Genomic DNA, 12,356 nt, shown 5'->3' with positions numbered 1-12,356 from the left:
TAAACCTAGCACCTACGTAAAAAGAAGAGTAAAAGATAGAGAATAGAAGGTCCTGCAAATGCCCCTCTCCAATCATTTCTTCCACCGTCACCCAGAGGTGACCACTGACCTGACATTTGAAATAATTGTCTGCTTCTCTCTGTAGTTTTATAATCTCTGTATAATCCCCCCAAATCCTTTTAACTTTGCATACTTTTGAAGGTTAGGTATGGAATCACACTGTATGCATTCTTTTGTTTCTGGCTTCTTTCACTCAATCTTATTTTTTGTGAGACTTTATTTTGCATGTTTGCACATAGCTATAATTCATTCATGCTTGTGGCTGTAGTGTTTCATATTATAACTATTCCACAATCTGTTTATCTCTTCTGCTGTCAGTGGGCATCTGGATTGTTTTCTGTGTGGAATTGTTATAAGCAATGCTACCATGGATGTTTGGATAGATGTATCCTAGGGCAGATGGGAAAGAGGAGGGTTTGTTTGTTTTTTTTCCAGTTATGAGAGTGCCAGGTTTTTTTGTTTTGTTTTGTTTTGGTTTTTACCATTTTTTAAAGTATAGTTAATTTACTATATTGTCCTAGTGTCAGGTGTATAGCAAAGTGATTCAGTTATGCATACATATATATATATATATTCTTCTTCAGATTCTATTCCATTATAGGTTATTACAAGACACTGAGTATAGTTCCCTGTGCTATACAGTAGGTCCTTGTTGTTTATCTATTTTATATATATAGTATTGTGTAAATGTTAATCCCAAACTCCTAATTTATCTCTCCCACTCTCCCCAATATCCCCTTCGGTAACTAAGGGGAATTTTCTAGAAATGGATTTGCTGGGTTGTAGGTTAGGATCATCTTCAACTTTACTAGATAACGCCAAACTGTTTTCCAAGATGACTGTACAAATTAAACTCCCACCATCAATGTACGAAAGTACACACTGCTGGTCACTACTTACTCTTACCAGACCTGTTAACTGATCTGGGGATTGTGTGAGCTCCACACAAGTACTGGGCACCGCTCCAGGTTCTCATATGACCTTCACAACAGCCCTGAGACATCAGTGTCATCTTTCCCATCTTGCAGATGAAGAAGCCAAGGTCCAGCATTGGTTTAAATCATTAGCAAATCATGGTGCTGGGATTCAAGCCCAGGTCTGTGTGACCGGACCCTATGCTTCTTCTGCCACGTCATACTCCATACATACTTATTGGAGAAGTCTGTGGGTCCTTGTTGGGTAGCTATGGGTAACTATGAGCATCTTGAGCATGGAACTCTCTTGGGGAGTGTAGTGCTGTGACCTCAGTCTTTGGTGCACATCAGAATCACTCAGTCCCATCCCAAACCCACTGAATCAGAATTGACAGCAGTGGGGGTCTAATAAGTGTGAAGTGGGCATCTCATTATGGTTGTAATTTGCTTTTCCCTTTTCACTAATGATGTTGAGCATCATGTCATTAGCTTCCTGGTCATTTGAATTTTTTTTTTTTTTTTGGAGTCTGTTCAAGTTTTTCACTCATTTCTGATTGGGTTGTCTTCTTATTGACTTATTAGAACTCTTTACATATTGTGACTACAACTCCTTTGTAGTTATATGGGTTGCAGATATATTAGCTTAGTCTGTGGCTTGTCTTTTCATTTTTCATGATGTTTTCTAAAGAGCACAGCACTTTAATTTTGGTGAAATCCAAATGAGCATTTTGTTTTTCTTTTATGGTTAGGGTTTTTGTGTGTCTTGAATCTTTACCTATCTAGGTGGTAAATATTTTCTCTTATGTTAAGTACGTACATTTTAAACACATTTCTGAGGTGATTCTGCTGTGCGGTTCCCTTAAGTTCAGAGTCAGATCTGAGTTTGACTCCCAGATTTGCCACTTAGCTGAGCAAGTCACCTTGTCTCTCTGAGCCTCAGTTTCCCTATCTGCAAAAGGATGTAAATATAGGGCCCATCCACAAAATGTGTTAGAAGGATTCAATGAAATAAAGCTCAGAGGGAGCTTAGCAAAGTGCCTGGCATGAAGACAATGTTCCATAAAAGCTGTTTTGTTTATAAACTGGCTGGCTTCGAGGACAGCAGAATGGGACGGAGGAATAACTTGGTTTGTTGTTTGTTTTCAGTACATCAAGACCTTTTACAATGAGTCGTGGGAGAGAAGGCATGGACATCGGATAGACCTGGATACTCTGACTCTGCTCTGGTCTGTGACCGTGTCCATATTCGCCATTGGTGGACTTGTGGGGACGTTCCTGGTGAAGTTGATCGGAAAGGTTCTTGGGAGGTCAGTGGGGGCCATCTCTGTTTGGGGATCCCTTCTGTAATGTTCATAAATATGTCGGTATCAGAGTCAGGATCCCAGCAGGCAACAGAGTTCCATTCAGTCCAACTGGAGAAATTTTAACGCCAGAAGGGCAAGGAGCGGAAATAGGGTACCGGAGGCCAAGGAGAGGTGAATCCATGGGTGATGGGCTGACAGGCAGCCGCTGAGATTGTAGAGGCACCAGGCTATGTCAGAACCCTACTGTCCAAACAAGGAGGAGCTAGGAAGAAATACCCTGGCTCCTTTCTCCTCCTGCCCTCCAGTCTGCTGCTGGTACCTCTCATTGGTCAAACCCAAGTGGAAGTCTGAAAACTCAGGAGTCTTGGTGCGGTTCAGGAGGACCAGCTCCCAGGGCACAGAGCAGAGGGGGGAGAGAGGGGAGGGATCCATTTACAGGAGCAAATGGAGAAGAGTCAGCACAGTGTCTTAGAGATTGTTCCACATAAGTACCGATAGAACTGCTTTTTAAAAATCAGTTGCTTAGACAGTCTTCCGTTGTATGACTGGATGATAACTTATTTAACCAGTTCCCTATTGAGAGACATTCAGGTGGTTTCAAATCCTTTCCATTACAAACAGGGCTGCGGTGAGTATCAATTTCGTGTTGAAATTCCCAATCCTCGCCCCCTCTACTCAGATCCAATTTACCTCTGAGCTTCATTCCTCATTTATTTTTAAATTTATTTTTATTCCTCATTTTTATTACCCGGCTTTAGTGACAGAACACTCCTCCTCCCTCGTGAGACTGGACGGTGACCATGTGGGTGCACAGACCCTGGCTAATCTTCTCTCGTATAAGACTGAGTTATCAATAAATTCCCCCAAAACATTTTCTCTACGTCCTTTCTCATAGCAACTTCCTGGGGGACATTGAGGTGTTAATGGAAAGAGTAGTCTCTAGAGCAACCGTGTGTGAACTTGAATCATGAGTCTTCTACATCCTGGCTGTGTGGGCTTGGCCAAGTCAGTTAATGTATTTGAACCTCAGTTCTGTCATCTATAGAATGGAGTCAGTAGTTGCTACTCTGCAGGAGATGCTATAAGGGCTAAAGAAAATTAATGGAGGGGGAATGGTCCATTAGCAGTAGCTCAATAAAGAGAAGCTATTATTATCTACCATATTATTTACTCATCATCACCTTGACACCCATACACAGTAGGGACTCCACAGATCTCCATATTGCACTGACCTGAATTAGCAAAGAGATTCATTAGACCCCAGGAAATCCCCCCCGGCCTTGGGGCTTCAAAAACAGTGTTAGTAATGGTGCTGCCCACTCCTTTACACTCGGCCTCACATCCCCAAATTAGAACCGATGATGTTCAGAGCAGCCTTTCCATAGGCTGGGGCAGGAGGCCGTCTGAAAACATGTGATGCTCATAAAGGCCTGTGGTACCCCAGTGAGGTAGAGGAGGTGCCGACATTCTCTGTGTCCCCAGGGGCGCTTCCAGGGCAGTAGCTAACGAGAACTCAGTACACAGGAGGTACAACGGTCGTGGAGTAGAGTCAGGGCTGCCGTTTTCTGAGGTCCCCCAATGTTTCAGGCACTCACACACACCCTCTTGTTTAATTCATTCGACTCCGTGGGGTCTATCGATGGAGAATGGGAACTGAGCAAGGTCAGAGCATCTGGCCAAACTCAGCCAGTTCACACAGTGCCTGAGCTCAGGTAGGACCCGACACACGTCGGCCACGCACCATGATCTTTCCACTTGCCAAGGAGATCATTGTGTCCTGCTGGCACTGATCTTGGAACATCCTTGACTATTTGACAACAGATAAGTGACCAGCTGGCGCCCAGACTGGCACCACTGGCCAGGGTCTCCAAGGCACTGTCGCTAAGCCTGTGGCCCCAAGTCCTCTTGCCTGTTGCAGTAGATGGAGTGACCCCTGGCCCCAGACACTATTGCCTGTGACACATTCCTACCTTATATCTGGCCGTGGGCACTTATGCCCCAAGCCTGCCCCAGAAGAAAGCTCTGAAGCCCAGCAGCTGGTACAGGAAAAGGAGCACTGGAATCGGATGTCGTGGACCAGCAAGTCCTGACTCCCCAACTTGCCAAGTGTGTGACATGGGACTTTGCCACCTCTCACCTCTCAGCCAGCACTTTTCCTGCGTGTGAAATGAAGGTGATCAATGGCTTTACCATCCTCAATAACATGGCGGCAAAACAAAACAGAAGGAAAGCAAAAGAGAAAATGTATTTGAAAAGTACTAAATTTCTAAGTGATGGAGGAGTCCTAGGATGCAGAGAGAGATGGATCAAAGGGCTTTGGTTGTCATACCCCAAGCAGGTGCCAGTTCCTTTTTTCATCATTATAAGTATAAAAGTTGAATTGAGTCTCAGCTTGAATAGTAACTCTGTAGGGGAGAAAAGGAGCAAAAATTAAAGAAGTTGGCTCCCATGTATTCACCTCCAGCTATAGACCAGTCCTTGACATATGGTACATCATTTACTTCTTACAACTCTCTGTATTATTGTAAACCAGAGGCCCTGAGAGGCCCAGCAACTTGCCCATGGTGACAAAGAATGGGGTTGACCCGATTCAGACACAGGTCTGTTAGACCACAAGGCTGCACTCTTCCCATGATGTGGTGTGGATGGAAACTGCATCCTGATGCCTCGTTTTTTGTCTCTGATGGTGGCTGTCCCAGAGGAAGAGGAGGCTGGCTCAGTGTCTAAGGCTAGGATGGGATCCAAAGAAAGGGGCCCAGATGAGTGACTTGGAGGGAAGTTTGGGTGGAGCTGGGCGTCCTTGGAGTCAGGTGGTCCTGGTCACAGCAGGTCCAGCAATGGGACTGATCCTGGCTGAGGCATATGGCTCATCTGTGATTTAGGAGAGGAATGAGGACAGGGGAGCATAAGGGACCTGAAACCGTCTCTGGAGCTGAGCCACCCCCGTTATGTGGTCTCAGGGATGCAGGTTCCTTGTCTCTTGGAGTCTCTAGCCTGGAAAATTCTGAGCCAAAAAGAATTCTGATTGACTCCCTGCCCCTCATTTGTGGTCATCTATCCTCTGCTTACCCGGCTTTAGTGACAGAACCCTCCTCCCTCGTGAGACTGGACGGTGACCATGTGGGTGCACAGACCCTGGCTACAGGCCCGGCTGTAGACCTGGGCTCTGATGCTCACAGCTCGTGGGGCCCTGGATGAGTTCCTTGAACTCTCTGGGCTTCACTTAGTTCACAGTAAAGTGAAGATAAAGTCATAGCCACGTTGGAGGATGGTAGTGAACGTTAAATGGGATGACGGACGTAGAGCATTCATCTCAGCCACTGACGTAGAGCCGGCATCCAACTTAGGTTCACTAGCATCTTCATCATCCCATCGTCCTCATCATCAGTGCTTCCTGAGAGGCGTCGGTCCATCACCTGACAGAGCCGATGATGCAAATGTCCCTTCAGATGCACTCACATTGGCCTCTTTCACATATCATTGGATCTAGGTCTTCCCTCCAGAGCGGAGCACAGAAAATATGTGGGAACCCATAGGGAAACTCACACGGACTTTGAAATCAGATCCTCAGTCAGATTCTCCAGCAAGCCATGGTTTGTTCCTTCTTTTTTTTTTTTTTTAACATCTTTATTGGAGTATAATTGCTCCTTTACAATGGTGTGTTAGTTTCTGCTCTATAACAAAGTGAATCAGTTATACATATACATGTGTCCCCATATCTCCTCCCTCTTGTTTCTCCCTCCCTCCCACCCTCCCTATCCCACCCCTCTAGATGGTCACAAAGCACCGAGCTGATCTCCCTGTGCTACGCGGCTGCTTCCCACTAGCTATCTATTTTACGTTTGGTAGTGTGTATATGTCCATGCCACTCTCTCACTTTGTCACAGCTTACCCTTCCCCCTCCCCATATCCTCAAGTCCATTCTCTAGTAGGTCTGTGTCTTTATTCCCGTCTTGCCCTAGGTTCTTCGTGACCAGTTTTCTTTTTTTTTAGATTCCATATATATGTGTTAGCATACGGAATTTGTTTTTCTCTTTCTGACTTACTTGACTTTGTATGACAGATTTTAGGTCCATCCACCTCACTACAAATAACTCAATTTCGTTTCTTTTTATGGCTGAGTAATATTCCATTGTATATATGTGCCACATCTTCTTTATCCATTCATCTGTTGATGGACACTTAGGTTGCTTCCATGTCCTGGCTATTGTAAATAGAGCTGCAATGATCATTTTGGTACATGACTCCTTTTGAATTACGGTTTTCTCAGGGTATATGCCCAGTAGTGGGATTGCTGGGTCGTATGGTAGTTCTATTTTTAGTTTTTTAAGGAACCTCCATACTGTTCTCCATAGTGGCTGTATGAATTTACATTCCCACCAACAGTGCAAGAGGGTTCCCTTTTCTCCACACCCTCTCCAGCATTTATTGTTTGTAGATGTTTTGATGATGGCCATTCTGACCGGTGTGAGATGATATCTCATTGTAGTTTTGATTTGCATTTCTCTAATGATTAGTGATGTTGAGCATTCTTTCATGTGTTTGCTGGCAATCTGTGTATCTTCTTTGGAGAAATGTCTATTTAGGTCTTCTGCCCATTTTTGGATTGGGTTGTTTTTTTTTTTTTTTTGATATTCAGCTGCACGAGCTGCTTGTATATTTTGGAGATTAATCCTTTGTCAGTTGCTTCATTTGCAAATATTTTTTCCCATTCTGAGGGTTGTCTTTTTGTCTTGTTTATGGTTTTCTTTGCTGTGCAAAAGCTTTTAAGTTTCCTTAGGTCCCATTTGTTTATTTTTGTTTTTATTTCCATTTCTCTAGGAAGTAGATTAAAAAGGATCTTGCTGTGATTTATGTCATGTAGTGTTCTGCCTATGTTTTCCTCTAAGAGTTTTATAGTGTCTGGCCTTACATTTAGGTCTTTAATCTATTTTGAGTTTATTTTTGTGTATGGTGTTAAGGAGTGTTCTAATTTCATTCTTCTACATGTAGCTGTCCAGTTTTCCCAGCACCACTTATTGAAGAGGCTGTCTTTTCTCCATTGTATATTCTTGTCTCCTTTGTCAAAGAGAAGGTGACCATATGTGCGTGGGTTTATCTCTGGGCTTTCTATCCTGTTAAAGCATAACATAGTGGAAAGCAGCTCTCACACTTTCCCTGAGCTTTCTCTTGACTACGCTAAATGTCCCCAGTCCCTTTGGCCATTTCTCAAGGATATGGGCTTCAATCTCCTCATTATCCTATTGCTCTTCCTTGAATTTGACCTCTTCTGCCAAGAGCTGATGATCTGGGCTGCACTGGGGAGATTCTTCACCACTGGAGAAGCTCAAAACAGTGAAGCCGGTGTCCGCGGTGGGGTTCCCAGGGGGCGCTGGAGTTCTGCTCTCAGAAACGGCATGGTGCTGGCCCCCCTTGTTCTGCTGCATGTCATGCCTGGGAAAATATGGAAACACAATTGATTAAAATCCCCTTCTCTGAACCTGAGTGAGTCAGCTTTGTGAATTATCTGCAAATAAGGTTTCTATCCTCACTGGGACACTGTCATGCTGGGGGTTATTTTGGGAAGGAATATATTAATATGATGAACTTGCTTAGAGGGTGTGCAGCCCAATCTGCAAATGTTTCAAATCAGACTTGAATGTGATTTTAACATCCCCTGCATAGCACAAAATATATCGTCACATCTAGTGCAGGAGCTCAGACCAAAGCCCTGGGAGTCATCATTGGCTCCTCTCTTTCTCTCCACCTCTATCCAATTCATCAGTATTTTGGGTTCTGAACCCCAATTTCCAACATGTGTGGTGGGGAGGGAGTTCCCACACACCATCAAGCAATTCTCCGGACACCAGCTGGGTGTCCTATAATTCACCTCCATTCTGACACCATCTACCTAGAGGTGGCATCAGATTACAAGACTGAGGGCTCAGTCCTACAAGACTGCCCCCTCCACCAGTTCATCCGCCAGTCACAAGCCCAGGTTGTCACCTGTGTTTCTGACCAACTGGCTATAGGTTAGATGTTCCAACGACCCCCTGCCTCGGGTTTCAGGTTAAGGGTTCAGTCTCACAAGACTGCCCCCGCCCCAACTTCAGATGCTAATTGCAAGTCCAGGTTGTCCGCTGTGCTTCTGACCCAATGGCTGTAAGTCAGAGGTTCCAATGACCCCCACTTCCAGTTTGATTAATTTGCTAAAGGGCTCGGAGCGTCCATGCTCTCTCTGAGTGCACCACTCTCTCCAAATCTGTACATGTTCATCAACCTGGAAGCTCTTCAAACTCTGTCCTTTTGTGTTTTTATGGAAGCTTTATTACATAGGCACAGTTGCTCAGGTCATTGGCCATTGGTGATTGAACTCAATCTCCAGCCCCTCTCCTGCCTCTGGAGGTTGGGGATGGCATTGAAAGTCTCAACCTTCTGATCACAAGGTTGGCTCCACTGGCAACAATCCCCCACCCTTGCTCCTTTCCAAAAGTCACCTCATTGACATAAACCCAGTTGTGGTGAAAAGGGGCTTGTTATGAATAACAGGATATCTATTTCATCTTTATGGCTCTGAAGCAGTTTCAGGAACTGAGTACAAGAGACTAAATATTATAACAAAAGATGCCCTCATTGCTCTCATCACTTGGGAATTTCCACGGGTTTCAGGAACTGTGAGCTGGAAACCAGGGACAAAGATTGTGTATATTTTTGTTATTATATATCACAGTCAACAAATTCCACCAGCTCAGTCTTCAAAACATGCCAAGATCTGGCACTCCCTCCACCACTACTGGCTCACTCCCTCCACTGCTACCATCCCGGTGCAAATTCCTATTAGCACTTGCCTGATCTATTGCAATATTCCCAGTTGGTCTCCCTGCTCCCACACTTACCCCTACAGCCCAGGGTTGACACAGAAGGCTAAGTGGTCAGGCCGCGACACTTCTCTCCTTAGAATCTTCTGGTGGTTGCCTGTCTCACTCAGGGTAGAAACCCAAGCTGTCTTGGTGGCACACACACCCCTTATGAGCTCTCTGCCACTCCCCTCCACCTTCACCTTCTACTGCTTGCTCTCTGGTTCTTCGATGCTTCTAGCCATGCTGGCCTCACTGATGTTCCTGAAATAGCCCACGTCTGGCTCTTCTCTGCCAGGATTGCTGTACCCCAGTGTCCATATGGCTCACGTCTGCTCTCTCTTCAAATCACGCACTGCACTGTCTTTAAGTCCGTGGTCAGGTGTTACCTTCTTGGGGAAGCCCTCCCTGGCCACTCTGTGTAAAATACACTCCCTTCCCTGCTTTCGTCTTCTGTGCAGCATTTATCACCATCTGATATGCTACATATGTTTTATTTTTACTTGTTTATCAAGAAGAGCATAAAAGCAGGGACTTGGCCATGTTCACGGCTATGTGCCAGAACCTAGAATGACACTCAGCACCCAGTGTACCCTCAAACATGTGTCGAGTGAATGAATGCCAGTTGAATGAATAAATGATTGTTGAAAGATGAATGGCTGTGAATAAATGTGGCAGCCACCATTGTGAGCGGCCTTAGTATCCTGGTTCCTGGAATGCCAGATCTCCCATTTAATAGCACGTGACCTTGGCCAAGTACTTAACTTCTAGATCTGTTTCTTTATGTGAGAAATAGGGTAACAAGATTACTTGACTTCTAGGGTCTTCAGTGAGTATAAAACACTTAAAACAGTGTCTGGCACCTCATAAGAACTCCGTGAATGTTAGCTATCACCATGGGTTTATTTTATTTCTTTTTAAATTAATTGAAGCTCTAAATATGTTCCAGGTGCCATCCTAAGCACTTTACATAAATCATTCTCATAGAAGCCTTACAAGATAGACATTATTATACCCATTTTACAGGGGGGTAAATCAAGGCTGAGAGAGAGTAAGAAACCTGCCCAGAGTTGTTCAATTAGTATGTGGCTGGGCTGTCCAAGCAGGAACATTATTGGACATGGATTCGGGTGAACAGCAGCTCTCCAGCCCATAGACGTAGAAGCTAAAGTGAGATTCAGGGCAGATCAGAGCTGGGCCACGTGGGGTAAGTTGGGGTCCACATGACTTGGCTCCTAGATTCACTCCCTTCATTTATGCAGCAAATATATCTGGGACACTTGCATATGCCGGGATCTGGTGTAGTTGCTGGGGCTACAGTGGCAAGACAAAGTCGCTGGCCCCATAGCACTTACATTCTAGTAGGGGAAGATAGACAACTAGCATAAAGCAAATAAATACAGAGGATAATTTTCCACAGTGTTGGGACTGTGAAGAAAATAGAACAGGGTGAGAGGATGGAGGGGAATGAGCTCTGCATTTGGGGGAAGCAGCCATGTCAAAGAGTGTCAGGAGGTTGCATTTGAGTTGACACTTTAGTGAGATAAGACTCATGCAATGAATAGAGGGGCACCAAGGATGAGGGCCATGAGTTAGGAAGGAGCCTGGCACACCTGAGGGACCGTGGGAAGGCTCATGAGCGTGAAGGTGAGAGTATGAGATGCTGTGGCAAAAGCCATCTCATGCAGGGCTCTATAGGCCCTGGTGAAGAGTTTATTCTAAGTGCAGTGGGAAGCCACTAGCAGGTTTTAAGAAAGAAAAAGTACGTCCGTGTGTGCTATGAGAGGATAACTTTGGCTACTCTGTGGACCCTGAACTCCAGCAGGGCAAGAGTGTGTGTGAGCCTATTGCACTTCTATGAGTGTAGGATGATGGTGGCCTGGACCACTGCCATATTGTGGGGCTGTAAATGGGAGACGTGGTTTGATTTGGGATACATCTTGGAAGTAGTATATATAGGACTCAGTGATGGATTGCATATGGGTCGTGAAGAAAATAAAAGATGTAAGTAGTATTCCCAGATATTTGCCTAAGCCACTAGGAAGGTAGTGGTTTTTTTTTTATGAAAAAGTCTATGGGAAGAGGGATTTGACATGCATTTTGGAGCAGGGAGGGATTTAGTAGTGGGAATTCAAGAATTCTATTTTAAATATGCTTGGTTTGAGATACCTACTAAATATGCTAGTGGAAGTGTCCAGGAGGCAGTTGGATATGTAAGTCTAGAGTTGAGAGGAGAGGCTGCATCCAGAGATACAGTTGGGAATTGTCATCGGTTAGAGGGATGAACTGGATGGGATCACCCAGGGAGGGAGTGTAGAGAGAGGTGAAACTAGGAGAGAGATGAGCCGGAGCTCTGGGCACCCCAACTTTCAAGGCTCAGGGAGGTGAGGATAAACCAGCCTAGAGACTGAGAAGGTGAGGCTGGCGGGGAGAAAAATGGGAGAGGGTGCAATCCCAGATATGCAGAGAAGATTGTGTTTCAAGAAAGAGGGTGTGGTCAACCACATCAAATGTTGCTGAGATGTTGTACCAGGGGAAGGCAGAGAATTGGCAGTTGTTTGTCAAGGTAGAGGTTGTTGATGACCTTCACAAAGGCAATCTCCATGGAGTGGTAGAAATGATCTAATCAGAGTGTGGGTGAGGAAAGACTAGAAGATGAGCAGACAACATTCATGAAGGAGTTTCACTCTAAAAGGGAGCCAACATGAGGAGCAGAGGGATGAGGACCAAGAGAGACAATATTTAGATGTGTTTATATGGGAATGATTGAGTAGAGAGGGAACAAATCCTTCACTGGGTTAGGGATGCACAAGACACTGATAGACCTTACATCACTGGGGCAGTTTCATCCAATGCAGGTAGGTGGGTGAATTTGGTGGTGGGGGATGAAGTAATCCTTACCTCCTCCTCTGTGAACTGATGATTTCGTTAACACTGATAACTACAAGTGTTAAAGACGAAATGAGATGAAATCATTTACAGAAGAGCCATGCTCTTTCTTAGTACTATACTAAAGGCATCACACTGAGTCTCCCCCAAGGATGAAAATTCTCTAGAGGTGGACCCAAGGATCTCATATTTGTATGTGCTATTGGGAAATCTGATGCGCAACCAGACTGGAGAACCACTAAATAATGCTAGCATTATTTTTATGGATATCATTAATATCATCCTAGTATCAAATGTCCAGTTTAACTGAAGTAGGGCAGTGGACAAATTGTCTGGGGATAGGAATTGAGGTA

At 44.8% G+C, this 12,356-nt stretch overlaps 1 protein-coding gene across 1 annotated transcript in view; it reads left to right on the top strand.

Moving 5' to 3' along the window:
- SLC2A9 (solute carrier family 2 member 9) overlaps nt 1-12,356 on the top strand; it is a 183,353-nt gene that overhangs the window by 24,157 nt on the left and 146,840 nt on the right. Inside the window, exon 3 of the mRNA XM_079920325.1 lies at nt 2,121-2,281. Within this exon, the coding sequence (XP_079776451.1) occupies nt 2,121-2,281 (161 nt within the window). The remainder of the gene's footprint in view (nt 1-2,120; nt 2,282-12,356) is intronic.

Source organism: Stenella coeruleoalba, assembly GCF_951394435.1.
Source record: "Stenella coeruleoalba genome assembly, chromosome: 4".
In the NCBI taxonomy this organism is placed as follows: Eukaryota; Metazoa; Chordata; class Mammalia; order Artiodactyla; family Delphinidae; genus Stenella; species Stenella coeruleoalba.
This window is presented reverse-complemented; position numbering and strand designations above follow the sequence as displayed.